Below are 23072 nucleotides of genomic sequence, written 5' to 3' on the forward strand. Positions count from 1 at the left end.
TTTAAGAATCTAGAGAGTGCGACAGAAATATATGTGCATTTGTTAATTTATATTCAGAAGATTCTCGATTTCGTATTCCCAACACTTTTATTGGAATAATTATTATACTGAATAGCTACTAGACATAGAAATATTATACTATAACATAGAAACCCTCAAGTAAAAAATTCTAGTAGATGAATTTACTAGCAAAACAAATACACACTATTTGCAAGATTATATAATTAATGCTCACTAATCAACACGTCAAGTAATAAATTAATAAATCATGACGATAAATCACACTTAATTGGTTTTGTGGATAAATTCAATTATTTCAATCAAAAGGCATGCTTAATTAAATAGGTTATTATACTATACTCCATTATTCAAGTGTGACCACTTTAGCTGAGGAAAATCTATCATTATCTATAGCAGCCTGAGTTAGCTGATAAGGTGGCAGCAGCCAAAACACTAAATATTTCCACTTTTCATGAAAATGTATTCTTTAATAATTTCAAACATAAAATAATTGTATAACATGGTTTGCACTATCATCTTTAAAATTTTCACCACACACTTAGCAACTGAAGCACCTGTGCTGAGCATATTATGACTCAATTGACACTATGCATACTTTGTTTCAAGTACAAAAGTGGAAGAACCATTTCCACAATATTATTATATTAATCTACTAATTCTAATCAACTTTTTCTCTAAAAGCACACATCTTATTTTTTAGTTCAACGATTTTGTTTTTTGTACAAATCATGTCCTGTATTAATATTTTTATTTGACACATATCAGTCAATAACTAATACACATTCTCATTTTTCACATAAACATGAAACAGAAGAATCCAGAGGGTTTAATTTAGTCTTCTCATTTTTTTGCTTTGCTTTTTTTTTGTTTTGCTTATAAAGTTGTGAAATTATAATTTTTAGTTATGTGTGAATCATTGTGCAAAAGCATCTGTCCAAATTATACGAAGTCTTTTTAAAATTTCAAACTCGATATATAGAAAAACATAAAAAAAAAATACATTCCTCGTACAGTCTTTCCATAGACTTCAGTTAGGGAAAATAATATTTAAAAAGAAATTCAAGACTTTAGAAAAAATTATTCAGTTTTATATTGTTCAAACAGGGAGAAGGATAGGCATAACTTCAAACCAAAGGGAAAATGCCTATGTACAAATACTAATTAATCATGGTCTAATCATCTCATAATCCACACATCTACACACACTTTTGTTGCAAGATTAACGGTATATGGTGATTATCTTTATACAAAAAGGCACCCCATAATATTAAATACATTGTTTACTCACTCATATTTTTTTGTTTCATGTTTCCAATTAATATATTTAGGGTATTGTTTAAAGGCATAGCTTTTGAGAGTGGGGTAGGTTTTGAAAAGAAAACCCTAATGGCTCAAAAAAGGAAATGCCCACTAATTTGAAGTTCCTTTTGGCTAAAGAGAGAATTGGAGAATGATTGGGTCTTAACATATTGTAAGGATGAACTCCATGCAAATTCTCTTTAGTGGACTATTTCCTTTACATTTTTTTATTAAAAAAGTGAGCATTTTCAAACCCTCTCCCTGTGAGTTTCTTGATTGCTACTACACATGCTTATTCTTCTTAATCTAGGCCTTTTCAATTCTTAACTATGGTGCTTGGTTCTTGAGTATATGCCTCTAGAAAAAGTAGAATTTAGGCATTCTGTTTTCTAGCTGTTTCCTTTTATTTTAGCTTTCAAGGAGGGTGTGGGGGTTCGTTCTATCCTAATCTAGTAGAATGTATACTAGTATTTTTTTAGGTAATGTGTGTGTTTATGACTTTATGTTTTGTAAAATGTTTCCACCTAAAAGGCTTACTAATTTTGTAATAATTTGGGATCCTTGCTAGGTTTACACCTACAATGTTGATTGAATATTAAGACTTTATTTTGGTTCCAAAATCCAAGCAAAAAAATTTTGAAATCAATTAACATATTGGTGTAATGGCGTTACATGTAAAGGCCCAACAGTTTAATGAAAAACAATCGGAAAATTGCAGATTAGGCCCAGTAAACTTTGTTGAGCAGTAGTACTACTATTTATATTTCATCCGTAAAAAAAAAATAGTATTCCATTCGTTCCCTAAAAATAGAAATTCTTTCCTTTTTAGTCTATTTGCTAAAAATAGAAACTTTCCTTTTAAGGAAATTTCGTTCTCTCTAATAAGGTTTCTCTCTAATAAAGTGACTCACTTTCCATTAACACACATTTCTTTCTACCTCTCTCTTACGTTACTAATTTTTGCATTAAATACATGCCATTTCAAATGTTTCAATCTATAGGAGACGAAGGGAGTAATAGTGTTTTATTTTTAATTTTCTAGTATTAAATTAATTTGTACTATCTATTTATAATAAATTTTTTTATCTTCAAAAATAAAACTAAGGTCATCCACAAAACTAAAACTATATTTTGTTGATATAGGTGTATCATTTTAAAATGTTTTACTAGTATATTAGTCAAATGTATTTAGATATAGTCAAAGTTTTCAAATTATAGTAACACATGTCATCTTATCTATATATCTTAACGATACATTTTTTAGAATTGTCAATGGCCGGCTTGATATTTCTTTTTTCTTCTAAATCTTAAAAACTATTCATTTTAAATTAACAAATGTTTACTAGTGTTATTACTTTATTAAGCAATCTATACTTTAGTAGAGACCGGCCAATATTTTCTTTATATAATTATTATTTTATAATACGAATATATTAATCGTGAATATGACTACATATTTTATTTTTTCTAAAGTATACTCCTCCGTACTATATTGTCGTGAAACAAATTCAAGTACCCCAATTATTGTGAAATTTTCACAAATTCCACGTGGAATTCGACATTTCTTCAAAAAGTTGGCGCTGAAACCTGACAATGGCGACTTGTGCTGTCAGAGGAGGCTGCCCCAGCGACTATGTTGCCGTCTCCGTCGCTATACTCTCTGTTATCCTGTAATTCTCCAATCTATTCATCTTCGAAAACGTTGTTTTAGCTTTTACTAGATTTTTGTGTTTGTGCTGTCAATATTTACAACTTTGAACTTGAGGCTCTTCATGTTTTGCTTGATATGAACTAGGATTTTGTTATTTCTGATCAATTTTGGTTGCTAATTCTGTCGTGGGAATGAAAATTATGATTTATGGTGTATTTTTGAGGATTTGATTCTGAATTGAGCTGATTTTGTATGAAGATTAATGTCAATTTAACTACAAAGATTAATGTCAATTTAACGATTGTTTTAGGTTTGAATGCTAAATGCTTGGATGTAATTAAATCCCAAATGAACGAGGAGATAAAATGCTAAAATAAGCTATTTTGTAGGGATTTTGTAGTTCTTTCCTTATTATTAGTTGTTAAATTTGTGTGAAACATTATCAAAATATTGAAGGAAACTGCCTTGTATCATAGTAGAGGAGGAATTTGAGTCCAAGTAGGGAGTTCTGTTTCTAATTAACCACGTCTCTTAAGAACAATATAGACTATAGGTGTGTGGGAATCACTACGTAATCATGGCTGTTGTATGTATATACAAGACTTGTTGAGATGAGAAAATTGCTTACCTGTTGCAGGCTTCTTGCAAAGGCTGGTGTGCCCTATCTAATTCATAAGATCCCGAGACCTAAAGGAAGCGGCTTTTGGCTTGTAGCAATGCAAGTTATTGCCAGTTTCAACCTTTTACTATTGATTGTGGTATTTTCTTTCTCTTTTTTCCTTAGCATAAGTAAAGTCTTTCCCTTATTCAACTTTTAATTTTTGAGATGTACGTTCCGTTTCACCTACATGTTGAATGTGGTGTGGTCTATACAGATGGCCCTTGGTTTTTTGAGGTTCAGAAGGAAGCATTGGTGGAGCTCTTGCTATATATGGGCTGGTAATTTTACTACAGCATGACTGTACGAGTATCTTCGTGTAATATATTGTCTATTGAATCACTCATGCATTAGTTTGTACCTAATTGTTCATCTGCTCCCAGTTTGGGTTGAAGGTCCATTAGGATTTGGCTTGCTGTTGAGCTGCCGTATTGTACAAGCATATCAACTGTATAACTTATTTGTTAAGTAAGTAATTCTTTCTGAGCTGTTGGAATGTAATGAATAATGATGCATTTGTATCTTAGTGAATTTCCCATTCCCAATATTTAGTTTTTGATTAATGGAATAAAGGGGCATTTGCATACATGCATACTCCATGGAAAAGGGTGATAGAGGGTGGTGCCGAGTATATACTGATAAGTTAGTATAGGAACAAGATCTAACATGAATTAATTTAGCCATGAATTGTGTTAAAATTATGTTATACGGAGTACAAAATAATCTAGTTGAGATCGATATTCAATAGGCTTGCTTCCACCAAAGTGTAGTTGTTGAAAGTTGGATATAAAAAGTAAAATGAGAAGGGTTTGGTAGTAACACTATTGCTTCATCATCATACAGTATACTAGTATTTTGTTTTTACCCTATGTTTCTATACCATAAAATTCATACAAAGAAACTCGATTAAGATCTTACTTATTTTATTCTCTTGATGCTCATGAATCATGATCTCTCAGGAGACGTTTTCCACCCATCCGGTCGTTTATATTTCTTTCACTGGCTCTCTTTCCCTGGATTGTGGGTTCGGCAAGTAAGTGTTTTGCATTTACTTCTTTTGTTTGCATTTATATCCATGTGCTCTTTGCCAAGAATGTTAAGGTTCTTGAGGGGTGATTTGATAAATCTACTGATCTCGTCTTGATTTTTTGAGTTCATTTCTCTCTTAGTGTATTGCTACAAACATTTTCGGCTAATGATTTGAGAATTGGGAATGTAGTTATTCAAATCACCCAGCCTCTAAACCACCGTTGCCACATGAAAACTTATTAGATCATCCCAGTTATTTCTGTTCACGCTCTGTATATTGCTGCTTTAGTTGGATTTACTGGAGCAAGTCAGCATATCGAGTTTAGATTCCATGAACTCAAGGACCTCTGGCGAGGAATTCTCGTCTCAGCTTGTTGCATCGGTACATAATTTCTGCTTATACCTTCTACTCTATGAATTTAATAGTATAAGTTTCTAAAAACGCATGTTAAATATTTGAATTCATAATCTGAGTTAAAAGCTCACTTATTGCATCTACCTTTTGTTTCTCGAAGGAGTATGGGTGGTCGCTTACACTCTGAACGAGATCTATGAAGGCAATGCATTGATCCAAATCATTTCAAGATCTGTATTACTAATCATGGTAAGCGTAGCCAGTTTCTTCAGATGACTTAATCCCGTTTTATTTTCGTTTTGCAATTTTCATTTTCCATAATCATGCACTTTTACAGACAAGTTTCCTTCTACTGGCATTCTTCTCTATGTCAATGTCACAACCACTTGCCTCACTTTTGAGCTCGATGAAAAACGACCAACAGGATTACACCATGATGGGCCGGGCCCTCAGCATTCCTGACAGTGGTCTTTTAGTACAACAGGAATCAACACGGTCGATAAATCCTAACGACCCTTTGGATAAGCTTCTTGAAAACAGAAGATTCCGTCAGTCGGTTTGTTGAGTTTGCAGATAGGTCAATTACATTTACAGAATCTATATAACTCCTCTTTTTTTGCGTCTTAACTTCTTCCCCCGTGTGATGATATTGAACTGCGTCTGCATCCTTATGCAGCTGTTTGGCAGGGGATAGTGTCCATTTCTACGAGGAGCTGCTGCAGCTCGAAAAAATCTCAGTTGACGATCATGTCAGGAGAATCTCTATGGCACGCCACATTATTGACACGTGTATCACTCCCGGTGCAACAATGAAGGTGAACATATCACATCGTTGTAGGCAAGAGATCCTATCAACTCCAGATTTGGCACACCCGGACCTCTTCAAGAATGCGTTGATTGAGTTGATGAAAATGGTTAGTCTCTTTTCTTGAGCCGTACATACATTGTCTTACCTGCTAAGGCTCTTATATGGCCTAATCCAACGCGTTGCTTGAAGAATTTGGCCAATGATTATTGGTCATCGACTTTCTTCATAAAACTGAAAGAAGAGGAGATGGTGAAAACAGCCGACTATGAGCAAGAACAGAGCAGTTGGAACTCCTCGCACCGGCTGAGCTCCGTGCATTGTGCTGATGACCCTTTCCACCAAGAACACAGTCCCTGCAAGTTGAGTTCGAGTAGCCTTGAACTAGAGCTGCAGTGACCATCCGCCTTCCTAAATCACACGCATAACACAAGCACTTTCTAGGTCTGGGATGAGATCGGCTGCTTCCGGTGAATAGCAGCTAACATGACATGACAGAAATTGGAGACGGGGGCATTTCTGCTGCCATATTCGAGATGTATGTTCCTCTTTACCTGCTAAAATTTTTAATGTTCAATTATATATGAGCTAGAATATGAGTTTAGTGTATTTGTTAGGCATTTACATTTTATAGTAAAGAAGAAGGAAGGAAACCAGTTAATGTTGGTAGATTTCTAGGTTTCAAGTTTCTTCCTTTTTTGTCTGGATGAACATAAAAGGCTGCTTCACGGTTATGTAAATGTCTTAGTCTCTATTAGGAAACGATAATTTACTGTCACACTTCGTTTTGTCAAAATCGATTCATCATGAAATAAGGAAAGATGTCCCAAGTATAAAACCTTAAAATTGTTGAGGTGGTATGTATGATGTATGGTTGTTTTTCTTTTTGCCTTTCAATAAAAAAACAATCCTAAATTATGTAATTTTCGAAGTGATAGGGAATCTAAGAATTATTGTTGTACAATCAAACATCCAATTATATTATTTTATTGTAATGTAAGAAGAAATTAAGTCTCTTCACCAACTTGCATCAAGTTGCAAACTTTCTTAGCTGGTGTTAGATCTTAATTTGTACACGTAATTATCGATTTTAATTTGCTATATATAATGTGCCATTGTCCTAAAATATAATTTGATGTCTCAACCTAGAAGACTATAATTTGCCAAAATTAAAACTGATATATAGAGTATAAGATACTAGTACCTTAATTTTCCAATCTCTTATTTTGATGCTTAATATATTCTTTTACAAAATATTATAATCCATGTCCCCTAAATATAGGCTTATAATTTTCCTTCATTTAGGATGTCTTTAATTAAAAGGCAATGTTTTAACCCATTTATTATTAAATTCATATTAAAATCTCTGATTAAAGTATTAATTAATCACAAAAAAATAAATATGAGGTATTCTAGAAAATTTATTACTCATAAGATAATTTTTTATACTCTATTAAAATTATTTCGAAAAGTTATTGAGACTAACATAACATGTTTACATGGATAGGCCAAAATGTATATTGTGAAATTACAGGGACTAAAAACGAAATCCACAACCCTCGAAGATATCACCTTGCATTGTAGGGTTTTTTCTATTTTTGTTCTAGAATGAAACTTAGATTCCGTGTTTGTACTAAACTTTTTTTTATTCCGTGTTTGGGAGAGACGCATGACCCTCATGCGTCTCCTTTTAATAAAACGCATGACGATTGCGTCTCTCAATTTTTTCGAATTGTGAGACTGCAAGTGGCAAAACACCCGAAGATGCATTATCGTCATGCGTTTCATTAAAAGGAGAAGCATGAGGGTCATGCGTCTCTCCCAAACACGGAATAAAAAAAAGTTCCGTACAAACACGGAATCTAAGTTTCATTCTAGAAAAAAAAAAAGAAAAAACCCTTGCATTGTATATTTACAGTAGACTGCATCTCCATCCAGCTCCAGATTCCCCTCTTATGGAGATTCCATCCCTCTTCATCCTCGCCGCCGCCTGCTTCGGCTTCATCAACCTCTCCAAATTCCTACTAAAAATCCTCCTAACACATGGTCCACATTCATCCGGCCGGAAAAAGATCTGAGATCGTACGGATCCTGGGTGGCAATCACCGGCTCCACCGACGGCATCGGGAAATCAATAGCGTTCGATATCGCAGCGAGAGGCCTCAATCTCGTCCTAATCGGCCGGAATCCTTCGAAACTGGAGGCGACGTCGCGAGAAATCCGGCAGATTCACTGCGAGGTCAAGGTGAAAACCGTCACGGTCGATTTCTCCGATGCCTTACGAAACGGGGAGGAGATGGCGCGATACGTGGAGGCGGAGATTAGGGGTTTAGATTTGGGGATTTTGATTTATAGCGCCGGATTAGCGTATCCGTACGCGAGATTCATGCACGAGGTGGATAATAGGTTGATGGAGAGCGTCGTGGGAGTGAATGCGGCGGCGTTGACGTGGATTACGAGGGCGGCGGTGGCGGGGATGATGGAGAGGGGAAGAGGTGCGATTGTCAACATTGGATCCGGCTCCTCCGCTTGCCTGTCGTCGTATCCGCTTTACACGGTTTACGCCGCCACAGGGATATTTCACCTTAATTTTATTCATTTGATTTTAGGTTAATGTTAATGTTGTATTTGGAATTTTGGTGTTCAGATATGTGGCAATGCTGTCAAAAAGCTTGAATTTGGAGTATGAACAATATGGAATTGATGTGCAATGCCAGGTTGGTGAATAATTATTAACCAAAGAAATTTTTTCTACAGATTTAAAGCAATATATTTGACAGATCTTTTCTCTTTTTATTTCTTTTGCATTGCAATTTATCCTATTCAATTAATTTGTTGCAATGGAATAGGGCTCGTCTATGATGTAGTGTCATATTTTTTGGTGTTCCATTTTTTATTATATACATTAAGGTACGCATACAGTTAACTTTTTTTACATTTGATTTTTAATGTCCTAGTATAAAATTAAAGAATTTGAGAATAAAATGTGATTTGGGAAAATTATAGTGGAAAATGGAGTCACATTAAAAAAAACTACTAAAATGGAGCTATTCAAAATTGAAGTGGATTAATTTTGAAGGATATACTAAAATGACAAAAGTGATTTTATTTTTGAGGTACACGTAGTATTTACTAACGATTACTAATTTTATAATAAATACTTTATTCGTCCATGAAAAATAGTCATATTTTGCCATTTTAGAGTGTTCATGAAAAATAGTCACATTTTAAAAATGTAAACTTTCTCTCATACTTTATCCAGTTTCTTATTTTCTTTCTACTTTTTCTCCTTACCTCTCTTATTTTATCTAATTTTCTCCATTCTCTTACTTTACCAATTTTTCATTAAAACTCATGTTGTTCACAAATGAGAATTACTATAGTTTAGTCCATATACATTGCACTAATATTATCCGTGGTTTCAATTCAAATACTACACTAGACATCTCTTGGCATTGTGTTTTGGGGGACTTTAGAATTTTTTAAAGACTTTTTTGGATCAAAGTTACATTTATTTATAATTAAAACACAAGAATGTTGTTGACAGATCCCAATGTTGGTGGCAACAAAAATGTCATCTAATCACTATTGAGTCCATCTGCAGAGACATACAGCAAAGCCAGCATGAGATGGATTGGCCAAAGTGATGCCATCTGCACACCTTATTGGCCTCATGCATTGCAGGCCTTCCTAATCTCCTTCTTCCTTAACCAACTTGTTGACAACCTTCTCTTCAGATATTTGGTCGGGATGCAGGCGGAAGGATCAGAAGCTTCACTCGATTTTATATTAATTAGGTGCTGCCTCTTCATTCTTGTCTACTGACTAGTAAGTAGTATGAGATTCAAACTCATCGTGATCTTTCAAATTGTAAATTGGAAAATTTATGACTTCATTCTCAATTGTTCACTGATGCGAAGCTTATTTCCTATTCTTTACCCCGGATTTCATGTTAATTATAACTCACCAAGTCGTGCTTTGAGTGTAGTTTCGGGTGTTAGAAGCTGGAAGTTCGTCGGAAATGCATAGCTGAGATTCCAGAGAGTTCGCCCGGTCGGGCGTTTTGATGTCGCTAAACGCCCGGTCGGGCGTTTCCATATTGTGCATGCGGAGTCCAGAAAGTTCGCCCGGTCGGGCGTTCTGATTTCAACTAAACGCCCGGTCGGGCGTTTCCCGCGAGGCCATGCAGTAGCCTTTCGCCTGGTCGGGCGATTACCTCCTTTGAATTCGCCCGGTCGGGCATTTTAGTCGCGTAACTGCGATTTTGCAGTTGACCCAGCGGTTGAAGGATTAAAAAGGCTGGGAAAATGAATTGGAGAGGGGGGACGAGACAGAGAAAAAGACAGAGGGAGAGAAAGGAGGAGAGGAAGAAGAGAAGGAAGGCATTCCGGCCATTATTCCGACCATCCATTCCCGAATCCCGACTCCACTCGACGAGAGCATCACACCTATGGTTTTATTTCTACATTCTACTATGTGTATAGGCTAGGCTCTCTTTGTTGCTCCGAGTTGTAATCTAGGCTTGTGTATTTGTTTTAACACCTTGAATCGTATGTTTGATACCAGCAATGTGTTTGATAATTAAAATGCTACGTTTTTGGCTAATGATGTAGTGTTGTTAAATCTTAACTATAGTCTCTTTAACATAGCTTAGGATTGATCGTTTGTTGGTATGCTTTCGATTTAGAACTGTTCAGGGGATAAATTGATAGTGGATTAGGTAAGTGATTATAGTAGACGACATTTATTCCCGCGCATCCGCAGGAATTAAATGTCGTTGAAAGTTGGTTCATGGAACAAGTGTTCAGCTGACTGTGAACTATACGTCGTAGACATGTTCAGTGCACGCGATTAGGTTGATAATTATAATCCCGTCGTATGTTTCGTTGTAAATGGTGTAAAACAACGCAAGCTTAGTGAGCAACTTGGAGTGACTTGTCTTTCTCGTATTAAAAATCTCGTTTCAGTAGTTTAAATTAGTTAACCATCTCAAAATCAAAACAAAATATTTTTATGCTTTGTGTAGTCATATTAAGTGTAAGCAATCTCGCCTCCCTGTGGATCGACACTTGAAATACTACTACGATACTGTATTCTTGCAGTAGTGTAGTATTATTAGAGTTAAAATAATTGAACTTGATAATCTTTATACATTGATTAAGAACTCTAAAATTACACATCAAGTTTTGGCGCCGTTGCCGGGGAGGCAATAGCTTGTTTATGCTTAATTGTTTTAGTTTTTATTTTATTTTGTTTGATTTTTTCTTTTTGAGTTTTTTAGGTACTTTGTTCGTGTTCTACGGTGTGATAGCCATCTACCACGTCCGGACTTGAAGACGAAGGAGTGTTTTTTTTTTAGGTAATTTTTAGCTAACTCTTAGTTTAGTTTTTAGGTAGTTTAGTTTTTCACTTAAGCACACACTTTTTATAGTACTTACCCCGAAGTTGTCGAGAGGTCTCGCTTTCGGTAATTAGGAAATATATTGTGCTTGTGCTTGGTGTATTTTCTGTTGTGTAGATAAAAAAAAAAAAAAAAAGTCGTGAATGCACACGAGATCTCAGGGTACACCGCCTTTCGGATTACTCTGTTATCAAAGAAGGAAAGGGTCATGAAGTTCAACCGGGTTTGAAATTCAACAGGATTCGCCGAGTCCAATCAGAGATAACCCATTGTTTGAGAATAGTGACAGTGATCTGGAAGCTGAGTCGATGGCCGACAATAATAACAACAACGCTGTCCCACCACCCGTTGTGAGGTTTGGCGACACTCTTAGATCGGGAATTGAGTACCCCGGAGAGTTTGCTTATGCGAACAACAACATCAACATTCCACCTCACTACATTAGTTTGGTTAATGGGGGGAATCTTTTCCATGGACGGGATGATGAAGACCCGATGAGCCACCTCAATGCCTTCTACGAGTTGACGAACTCTCACAGACCCCCGAATGTGGAACACAATCTGATCAAGAGGGTCTTATTCCCATTCTCTCTGAGGGAGAAAGCAAGAGCTTGGTATGACTCTATATCGGGCTACAACATTGAAACATTCCAAGAGTTGAAGACGTTGTTCCTCTTAGAATATAATTCCCCGATGAAGATCGAGAAATTGAGAGAAGAGATCACTTCTTTCCAACAAAAGTATGATGAGTCCTTTGCAGAAGCTTGGAAGAGATTCACAGACTTGATAAGGAAATGCCCGAGCCATGGTCTAGCTCCGGGGCATGACCTTTTGAAATTCTACAAGGGACTCAACAATGAAGGCACGAGACTAGTTACTGCAGGCTCTAATGGAAACCTGGATGACTTAACGCATGAGGAGGTGAGAGCCTTATTCCAAAGGTTGGCTAACAATCAACGGAACTGGCACAACCCAAGGAGAGCAGCGGAGAAAGGAGGAGACACATTCGGTGCTACAAAGGATGCAGAGAGAGTATCTGCAATTGAAGCTCAATTGGCAGATATAAGCACCCAGATGTCGTCGATGACAAAGGCAGTGAAATCGCTGCAACTGACTCCTCAACCCCAAGCAGTGGCAGTGATGAGATGTGGATTGTGTCAAGGAGGGCATCATACTGATCAATGTTCTAGTCTTCAAGGACCACCAATCGAGGATGTGAACTACATTGGCAACAATGGCCAAGGGTTTAACCAAGGCAACCAATACAGCAATCAGCAGAATTGGAGGCCTCAGCAATCGAACTGGAATCAAAGTGGTCCTAGCAACAACTCGGGGAACCAATGGAGGACAAACACTCAACCCCCGGGTTATGAGAAGAAGCCATCGGTAGAAGATCAATTGGGACAGATACTCTCCTTCATGACCAAGAGTCAAAAGGAGAATGAGAGCTTCAAAGAAAGGACGGTAGAGAAGTTTGGTCAGGTGGAGGCTACATTGAGGAATCTCGAGACTCAAATTGGGCAGATTGCTACAGCATCTCACACAAGAATTCCTAATGCTATCCCGAGTGATACGGTGCCCAATCCTAAAGGTTTTGAACAGTGCAAGGCAGTTAAGTTAAGAAGTGGAAAGGATCTTGAGTCTCCAATCATGCTAGATGCACAAAATGGCTCGAACATCTTGCACGCAGGGGCGGACAAGTTGTTTGGCTCACAAACCTCGCACGCAGGGGCGGACGAGGGGATTGAGTGGGCTACTACCGAAGCTAGGGAATGTCAACAAGAAAAAGAAGAGTCAACCATGAGTGATATCCACAAGAAGAATCCACTAAGTCCGGCAATGGACCCGAAGTGTCCATTTAATTTTCCAGATTTTATCCCGCCACCACCTTTCCCAGTCGAGAATAAGAAGAAGGGTAGGAAAATAATTCAAGAGAAAGGACTCGATTGGATGATGAACATTATCAGGAAAGTTAATGTAGATGTGTCCCTAGTGGATTTGTTCCTACACTTTCCTAAATTCTCCAAGTTTTTTAAGGATCTTATTGCAAAAAAGGAGAAGATACAAGACGATGGTGTGGTGATATTGAGCGCATTTTGCTCACAATTTGTGAAGGGAAAGATGCCGGCAAAGAGAAGAGACCCTGGAAGCTGTGTGATCCCATGTGAGATGGGAGATAAGGAGTTCCCAAAGTGCCTACTTGATCAAGGCTCGGGAATATCATTGATGGCTCTGAAAACCGCACGGTCAATCGGTCTAGAAGCGAGGATTGAACCAATCGACATTGACCTACAATTGGCGGATCATTCAATTGTGAAACCAAAAGGTATCATCGAGGATGTCTTGGTGAAGGTTGATAGATTTGTACTCCCGGTTGACTTCATTGTCCTAGAGATGGAAGAGGACAAGGATATGCCTATCCTATTTGGTAGGCCATTTTTAGCAACCGGTGATGTTGTGATAGAGACCAAGACAAATACGGTCATGTTTCGAGTAGATGGAGAGAATGTGGTGATCAAGCAAGAGAAGGCGGGGAAGCGCCTATTGGAGCCTGGATAGAGGTAGACAAGGATGAAGAAGGTCGAGCCAACGACTATAAACAAAGGCGCTGATTGGGAGGCAACCCAAGTTTTTTTGTTTTTATTTTTGATTTCATATGTTGGAGGTTTTGTTTGCTCAATTCTTTCCTCCAACATTTATTTTGAATTGAGTGTTTCTTTTTGTAGTTTTTGTTTTTTTTGTAGGAGCAACTGGGAGTTAGGATTGGAGCTTAGGAGGAAGCACACCTGCAAAGGATTTTTACACCCACCCTCCCACCCGAATGCACTATGGACGTCATGCCAAGTTTGGGGGAGTTTCCTTTCCCTTTACTTTATTTGTCTTCTTTGCATGCATTGAGGACAATGATGCATTCAAGTTTGGGGGGGTTATGAATGATTTGTGATGATGTATGTTTTTTGGGTGTTTTGCGTGATAAAGATGTTTTGAATCTATGTAGTTGACGGGTGCATGCTTTATCTTCGGCTTTCTGGTTAGGAAATCTTACTTGATCTTACTTGATCTTTGAAGCTTAGGATGAATGGAATGGGTGCATGAATTTATTTGAAAGAGCATGTTGTGATTACATCCGATTTCTTAAGTTGAGGAGAGTATGAAAATCGCATGACTTGTGGAAATTATTTTGGATTGATTTGCTTTATCGAGTGAAGTGCTTGCGTTCGTTTGTGTTAACGATTTGGGAGGACAAGGCACTAGGATGAACTCCATGGCCAAATGATCACATGCCTAGTCCATCAAATGATCCCCTAGAAGCCAACTTGAGCTTAATTTCTTATTCTTTGTGTAAACACTTAGCCAAACACTTAGCCACTGAAATAAGCCTAATTTTAGCCTCATCGATAGACCTTGCTACTATTTGGGTGCTAAATACAAGTTGAGCTTTGTGGTTTGAGTTTGAGTGTGGGTGGTGAATTGTAAAGAGTAGACATTTCTAGACTTGATAGAAGGTGAAAAGAATGAAGTTCTAAGAAAAAAAAAACAAGAAAAAGAAAAAGACGACCTCCAAATTCACAAAAGTCGAGGTCTTTACAAAAAAAAAAAAAAGTTGATGAAATAAAGATAGAGCTTCTATGTTTGTTTGTGTAATCTCGTCTGGAATAGATCTCAAGTTTGGGGGAGTGTGGGTTTGGTTGTAATTTTTCGTTGGTTAATCTTTGGAAGGAAGTTGTAGGAGGGAAGATTTTGGCACTCAAATGTGTAGCCTTTGAGCTCACTATCCATACTTATCCTACCTCGTCCCTAGCCCCATTACAACCTTGAAATAAGACCTTGGACCTTATCGTTGATGCTTGTGGATGTTGTGTAAAGAACTTGGTAGAGTTAAAGAGGTTCGATTTGAAATCTGTGAGTCTATGTGGTTAGTATTGCTTAATGAGTCAATGATGATGGTTTGAGTTGTTTGATCGCATGCTTGGACTTTTTTTGAAGTGCACCTTAACTTGACGTTCTAGGGGGATGAGTGATTGTTCTTGAGAGTGGGAAATCTCGATTGGAAATGTTGGGGGTTTAGATTTTGTCACTCACGTCCCTACATGATTCTTTGTGATGAAAATTTCTCTGCGGGGTAGACTTGCGTTGAGTTTTTGTGCTAAAAAATGTACCTTGCTCGGGGCGAGCAAGAGCTTAAGTTTGGGGGTATTTGATGCGAAGCTTATTTCCTATTCTTTACCCCGGATTTCATGTTAATTATAACTCACCAAGTCGTGCTTTGAGTGTAGTTTCGGGTGTTAGAAGCTGGAAGTTCGTCGGAAATGCATAGCTGAGATTCCAGAGAGTTCGCCCGGTCGGGCGTTTTGATGTCGCTAAACGCCCGGTCGGGCGTTTCCATATTGTGCATGCGGAGTCCAGAAAGTTCGCCCGGTCGGGCGTTCTGATTTCAACTAAACGCCCGGTCGGGCGTTTCCCGCGAGGCCATGCAGTAGCCTTTCGCCCGGTCGGGCGATTACCTCCTTTGAATTCGCCCGGTCGGGCGTTTTAGTCGCGTAACTGCGATTTTGCAGTTGACCCAGCGGTTGAAGGATTAAAAAGGCTGGGAAAATGAATTGGAGAGGGGGGACGAGACAGAGAAAAAGACAGAGGGAGAGAAAGGAGGAGAGGAAGAAGAGAAGGAAGGCATTCCGGCCATTATTCCGACCATCCATTCCCGAATCCCGACTCCACTCGACGAGAGCATCACACCTATGGTTTTATTTCTACATTCTACTATGTGTATAGGCTAGGCTCTCTTTGTTGCTCCGAGTTGTAATCTAGGCTTGTGTATTTGTTTTAACACCTTGAATCGTATGTTTGATACCAGCAATGTGTTTGATAATTAAAATGCTACGTTTTTGGCTAATGATGTAGTGTTGTTAAATCTTAACTATAGTCTCTTTAACATAGCTTAGGATTGATCGTTTGTTGGTATGCTTTCGATTTAGAACTGTTCAGGGGATAAATTGATAGTGGATTAGGTAAGTGATTATAGTAGACGACATTTATTCCCGCGCATCCGCAGGAATTAAATGTCATTGAAAGTTGGTTCATGGAACAAGTGTTCAGCTGACTGTGAACTATACGTCGTAGACATGTTCAGTGCACGCGATTAGGTTGATAATTATAATCCCGTCGTATGTTTCGTTGTAAATGGTGTAAAACAACGCAAGCTTAGTGAGCAACTTGGAGTGACTTGTCTTTCTCGTATTAAAAATCTCGTTTCAGTAGTTTAAATTAGTTAACCATCTCAAAATCAAAACAAAATATTTTTATGCTTTGTGTAGTCATATTAAGTGTAAGCAATCTCGCCTCCCTGTGGATCGACACTTGAAATACTACTACGATACTGTATTCTTGCAGTAGTGTAGTATTATTAGAGTTAAAATAATTGAACTTGATAATCTTTATACATTGATTAAGAACTCTAAAATTACACATCATTCACTCCACCAAGAACCAACTAACTTGATTGGATTTTTTTTTCCATCAGCAGGCCCAGTAACTAATCCCCACATTTATTTATAGGCACCCCTCAATAGGTAGGACCTAGAGCTTACCCACGGATTTAAAATTGCTTTATACCCAAAGATAGGGATTGATCTACCAAGTGGAGTACCTACTAGCTTGATTGGATTTTTTAAATACTCCTAAGATCCGATTTTAACTCATCAAATTTTCTAACTGGACTAAAGACTTTGGGCCCATGGGCTTTGCATCCTTTTGTATGCAATTATAATCAATTAAAGCCTATGATATTTAAAGACAAAATCTTGTGGGCCCACGAGGCGAAGACACAAATTATCCATTTGCAGTACACTTATATGTTAAACCCTAAGAAAATCAAAATGAAGAAAATTGTGCAAGAAAGAGTTTCTATTAAGAGGAATAGTACATGAAAAAAAGAAGATTTCATACAATTACACACATCCTTTTTACTCAATCCGATCTCATCCTGTTAATCTGGTTCAAAGCAGGCTGCAAGATGTTGTAAAGCACCCACCCAATCGCCGGCGCCACCACAAACAGTAGCAGCTGCCCCCTGTTGTCCGCCGCCGCCTCCGCCGCAGCCGCCGCCTCTTGCGGATGGAAGAGCCCCGCCGCCGCTAGGCCGGCGATGAGGCCCTTGCTGACCCTCATCTTGTTGATCTGGTTGAGCGCAGGCTGCAGGATATTGTAGAGCACCCACAGGATCGCCGGGATGATGGGGATCAGGAGCGCGATGCCGCGGTTGTCCCCCTCCGCGATCTCCGCCAGCTGCTGGGCCGCGAAGGCCGGGTCCGCGGCCGACAGGGCCGCGAAGACGGCTCCCGCCACGGCCGGGGCGGTGAGGGGGACGGCGGAGGCGGGGGTGAGGAATTTGGGGAGGGAGAAGAGGGGCTTGGCGGAGGCGGTGGCAGTTTTGGGGGTGAAGCATTTGGGGTTGAGGAGTGCCATGGTTGTGGCCATTGTGGCTGCCATTGGTGGGAGGTCTGTGTGTGTGTGTGTGTGTGTGTGTGTGTGTTTTTGGGGGTGAATAAGGGTGACCAAGAAATTAGTGTAATGAAAGTTTTGGAATGTGAAAATAAGGGAAATGGGGAGAAATATTTGGGAACCAATGGGAGTTAGGATTTTGGATTGTTTTCTTATCTTGAGGGTGTGATTGGTGGGTGAGATTTGGACCTCATGTGGAATGCCCCACTTCCATTTTCTTATCACAAACTTTCTTCTCATATTCTTTCATTTTTAGGAATATAGTGTTTTTATTGTGATATTTAGTGGAATCGGATGATGAAAGTATTCAAAATAGTACTCCGTATGGTCCTTCTGTCCAGTCATACATGTCTCATTTTTTAGACTTTAAGAAATCATTTAACTTTATAAAAAAAAGGGAGAAAAAATGTTATTGGAACATAAAATATATTTCTATTATAAATTTTAGTAATAAAATGTGGATGTGATAAGTTTGCGGAATGCGAAAGTGAAATGCGGCGAAAAAGAAAAGAAAATATAGGATATTTAATAGCCGGCGGACAAAGCAGTAAGCTTATGTATGATATTGAGCCCATGATTTTGAGGTCCTTTATCCTGATTTCCAAAAGCCCAATTCACATTTCTGTAATTATCAATAGTTACTATTTTTGTCTCTGTAAGTTCTTTGGGCCTTTGGTTGGGCTCCCCTCCCTCTACGTATAATTAATGTTTTAAAACGTTTTGGGCTACTTTATTAGATTATTGCTTATTACATTATATACGAGTACATCGATAAATAGAATCATTTTAATACATCTATTAAAATATTTCTAAATTTTATTAACAAAACTTGTCCAACATAGTTGGTGTTTGGATGCTACTCTCTCTCCCCCAATCCAACGTTCTAATTTGTTGTAGGTTCACTCATTTTAATTATTTTAGATAAGGTATCTAATATTTAATTAATTAAAATAATTAGAAAGATGGAACATATATTCCACCAATACTCTATATTCATAGTAATGTATTTATACGATTTCACAAAATTCATGCCGTAACTAAATAAATATATATTGGTTAACGGATGTACATATCAAAAATAAAGAATTTTGAAAAGTCAAACATAAAAAAGTCAAGAGAGAGGGGGAGATGTTAATAATAGCTTGTCGTATAAGTAAAAGCTAGCATACTAATTAGGGGTATTTTTATTCAACATATGCATGTTTCTTATAAGCATCAGGAATACCAGTACTATAAGTTATGATATCCACTACAACCATATAGTAATTGTCAACAAAATGAAAGCTACAAACCTTGTTACTTTCCCTTTTTCATTACGGATTTTCATTCACTTAGACAAACAAAATTTGAACCAACACTTTTTCGGTATTTCAGTTTTATAATCGATGAATCATTATTTTAACATCTATGCAAAAATGTGAAATCATGTGTTAAAACATACATAAAAATGTAGGAGTAATAATATTTAAACGCAGAGGACATGTATATAGTAACAAGTGTATGGACGATTGTACCATTATGTTGACATTTGGTATGGACTATGTTGACATATGTACATTCTAATCTTGTCCATTGATTTCTTGACCCTGCGATCGAAACATTTCATTTTTATCACGAAATTTTATAGTACTATAATATTATTTTATGAATTGAATAGACAGAATTAAATAGAAATAATTAAATTTATATTTTAAAAAATGTGTCAGGGACATTAGAAAAAGAAAATGAGTTTAAATATTTCGGAGGGAGTAAAAATAAAAGATTGTAATAACTTATGCATTAAAGTGGTGGTAACATCTTAGTAGGACTCATGACATTCGTCTTAATTATATAAATATACTTATTAGTTATAACTAAGGTGTGGTGGGTGATTAGGTCATATACATTTTTTTAGTGCATTGTAGGTCATAGAGTATTACTGTTGCAAGTAATGTCAGGAATCTTAATATTTGTTAAGTTGAGTAAAAAAATTTCTTTAATATAAATGATTGCTTGTGTTTATTTATTTGCTTGATTGACGAACAAAATTGATTTTAATGGGTAAATTAAATACATACTCCATATTATATATCAAGACGCATTTAATTGAATCACAGTTTGAAAACATTGAATTGGGCATCGTGGCCAGCGAAAAACATGCAGATTGAGTGTAAATACCACTTCAATTAATATCTAGAAATATATGTAATTTAATAAAGACTCTACTATATACCTACATATATATACACATATTCTTTCCTTCAAGTGCATGAATTCAACCGTGTCAGGATTATTAAACCTTGATATTTTCAAGGGGATTAAATCGTGATATTATATGAGTAATTTATCACACATGATTTTAGGAATTGTATAGTAAAAAATGCTAAGTTACAAAGTAGAACGAAATCGTCGATAATGCAATTCCCCTTCCCTTTTTAAATTTTCAATTACTACTAACTATTCAAGTATTCAATAACAGATTACGCTATTTAGTAGAGAAAAAAATCAATTAGTAAATGGTCGAAGTTCAAGAGGGAAAATGCGCTATAATATATGAACTCAACTTACTCCCTCCCTCCGTCCTTGAAAATTATGAAGTTTGTCCCTTAAATGGGTGTTCGGTTTGCAAGATTGTATCCGGGATTAAATTTGTTGTGTGTTTGGTTCATGAGATTCAACCTCACAACTCAATCCTAGATGGATAATCATGGGATAATTAGTCATAGCTAACCTCCCTATGACTAAAATAATCTCACAACTCAATCTTAGAGCATCCACAACCGTGCTCTTGCCAGCGGCACGGTTGTGGGCCCGGGCGGTACTATTCATGCCTGCTCTCTGGCAAGAGCACAACACCCACAACTGTGCTCTTCCGCAAGGACGAGCACAATTAATATAAAATTCAATTACACAAAAACATTTCCATAATATTAAAATTCATTTAAAACCCACAATAAATATTACAAATGACAAATAAAATTAAACATTGCATAATTAAAATCCTAAAAATTAAAAATTACATAATTAAAATCCTAAAAATTAAAAATTACATAATTAAAATCCTAAAAATTAAAAATGACACTACTCGTTGCCGAATTTCGCCCACATGTGGTTGATTAGGTCTTCTTGTAGTTGATTGTGGATTCGAGTATCGCGCATTGTGTGTCTTGTCTCGATCCTCTGGCCAACCGTCGTATGCTCGCCTCGGCGTAGGGGAGACCTCGCTGTTGAGCTTCCGGCTTCGTCCTCGTCGTAGAAGCTAGCCGCCCTCGGCCCTTCGTCGGCTATAATCATGTTGTGTAATATAATACACGTGAACATGATGTCGGCGATATTATTCACGTACCACAGCCGAGCCGGGGCCTTCACAATGTTGAATCGAGCTTGAAGGACCCCGAAGGCTCTTTCGACATCTTTCCGCGCTGACTCTTGACGCTGCGCAAAAAGAACCCGTCTCGGGTCGTGCGGGTTGTGGAGCGTCTTCACGAACGTCGACCACCTTGGGTAGATACCATCGGCGAGATAGTAACCCATGCGGTATATATTTCCGTTGATGGTGAAGTCGATCGCCGGTGCTACACCATTCATCACATCATTGAAGAGTGGTGACGAATATAGCACATTCAAGTCGTTGTTGGATCCAGCAACGCCGAAATATGCATGCCAAATCCATAGGCGGTAGTCGGCGACCGCCTCAAGGATAAGCGTTGGGCCGCCGCCTTTGTGACCGCTCAAGTGTTGCCCCCTCCAAGCAGTCGGACAATTCTTCCACCTCCAATGCATGCAGTCAATGCTGCCAAGCATTCCGGGAAAGCCATGGACTGATTCATGAAGACGAAGCAACCGTTGGCAATCATCAGTGGTGGGTGCTCGAAGGAATTCATCCCCAAAAGCAGAACGAACGCCCTCGCAAAAATTCTTTAAACATAGGATTCCAGTGGACTCACCGATATGCAAATACTCGTCGAACATGTCGGCCGTTTGCCCAGTAGCGAGTTGTCGGATGGCACACGTACACTTCTGCAACGCCGTGATACTTTGCCGGCCGGCTGCATCTACACCTGTTTGAAAGTATTCAACACGTGCGGACAATGTGTTGACAATTCGCATGAACAAGCGCTTTGACATGCGAAAACGGCGCCTGAAGTAATCTGCCGGAAACCGCGGCTGGTCGGCAAAGTAGTCGGCAACGAGCCTTTCGTGGGCTCCCTCCCGGTCACGATGGATGTACCGTCGATTTGATCTGGTTCGTTGAGGAGGAGGAGCAGGGGTATTCGCCGCGACATATGCTTCGTAAGCGACACGATGTTGTTCGTAGTATTCTTGTTCTTCGCGTTCCGCTTCCGCCATAATATGGGTGAAATCCATTTGAGATTTTGAGTGGGGGATGAATGTGTTGATAGTTTGTATGAGAATTATGAATGAGAGATGATTTGATGTGATAAATGGATGATGAATGTGTGTATTTATAGATGATTTTGGGGAAAAAAAATAAAAAAAAATCAAAAAAATTCAGAAAAAACGGGAAAAAAACGGCCATATTTTTGGGATTTGGAAAATATTTTTTTTATTTTTTAGCATTATTTATAATTAAATACCGATTTTTAAAAAAAAATAATAAAAAAAAGTTTAAACACAACGGCTATGCCGTTGACGAATGGGAGCGCGCCACGTGTGCGTCCGCTGGCACGGACGTGCTCGATACATCGAGCAGCGCCGTGCCAGCGGCGCGGCTGCAGCGGCGGCGGTCCTGCGCCTTGCCAACGGCGCGGACGGCGGTGGCGTCTTTCGCCACCGCTGCGGATGCTCTTAGATTGTATATTGGTATATTTTATCTTGCAAACCGAACACCACATAAAAGTATGAATATTCTAATTTTAGAAACTATTTTCTTTCTAATGCGGTTGGACTCATATCCACTAACAATATTTTATCTTTATATCTCTCTTACTTTACCAATTATACATTAAAACCCGTACTGGACAAAATGTTCATACTTTTTCAAGAATGGAAGGACCTAAGGAGTATTATTTTGGTCTTTCTATGTAATTTCCAAAAAAAATGTCCTCTTTTATTAATTTTGTTTGTTTTCCAAAACTAGTCCACTTTTTTATTGTAAAAATTTTTCACCATATGTTACACTATTTTTACATTAGTCTCATTATCAATTAACACTAATTCAAATAATTTTTTTCTATTTTTTCACATATTTTACCAATTTACATCATAATTCTTATTTATCCAAAGTCTCTATTATTAGGTGTCGTATAGATTGTATTATAAATATGCCCATCCGCTCACTATAGCTAGTGTATCACAATTCATTCCCACCCACCTACGGTATTGTATGGCCCTTTTCTCTATTATGTCGAAT

At 37.8% G+C, this 23072-nt stretch overlaps 2 protein-coding genes, 1 non-coding gene and 2 pseudogenes across 3 annotated transcripts; 3 read left to right on the plus strand and 2 right to left on the minus strand.

Annotated features, from left to right (window-relative positions):
- The first annotated feature begins 2836 nt into the window (after positions 1-2836).
- On the plus strand, positions 2837-6640 carry LOC121768148 (annotated as a pseudogene).
- LOC121768149 lies at positions 6310-9859 on the plus strand (annotated as a pseudogene).
- A 1668-nt stretch (positions 9860-11527) lies between these two features.
- LOC121766650 lies at positions 11528-13777 on the plus strand. The gene has a single exon (XM_042162927.1). It carries the CDS (start codon positions 11528-11530, stop codon positions 13775-13777), a length of 2250 nt encoding a protein of 749 aa, XP_042018861.1.
- LOC121769629 lies at positions 11924-12030 on the minus strand. Its single transcript, XR_006043649.1, has one exon. It is a non-coding gene; the product is annotated as a small nucleolar RNA R71 (small nucleolar RNA).
- Positions 13778-17104: 3327 nt separating the features above from the next.
- Positions 17105-17857, minus strand: LOC121767276 (photosystem II core complex proteins psbY, chloroplastic-like). Its single transcript, XM_042163515.1, has one exon. It carries the CDS (start codon positions 17705-17707, stop codon positions 17186-17188), a length of 522 nt encoding a protein of 173 aa, XP_042019449.1. The 5' UTR covers positions 17708-17857; the 3' UTR covers positions 17105-17185.
- Positions 17858-23072: the final 5215 nt, after the last annotated feature.

This window comes from Salvia splendens, chromosome 15 (genome assembly GCF_004379255.2).
Source record: "Salvia splendens isolate huo1 chromosome 15, SspV2, whole genome shotgun sequence".
NCBI lineage: Eukaryota > Viridiplantae > Streptophyta > Magnoliopsida > Lamiales > Lamiaceae > Salvia > Salvia splendens.

Bases quoted from the DNA above. Each gene is read 5' to 3' on its own strand.
- LOC121766650 (XM_042162927.1), top strand. From the start codon at position 11,528: ATGGCCGACAATAATAACAACAACGCTGTCCCACCACCCGTTGTGAGG.
- LOC121767276 (XM_042163515.1), bottom strand. From the start codon at position 17,707: ATGGCAGCCACAATGGCCACAACCATGGCACTCCTCAACCCCAAATGC.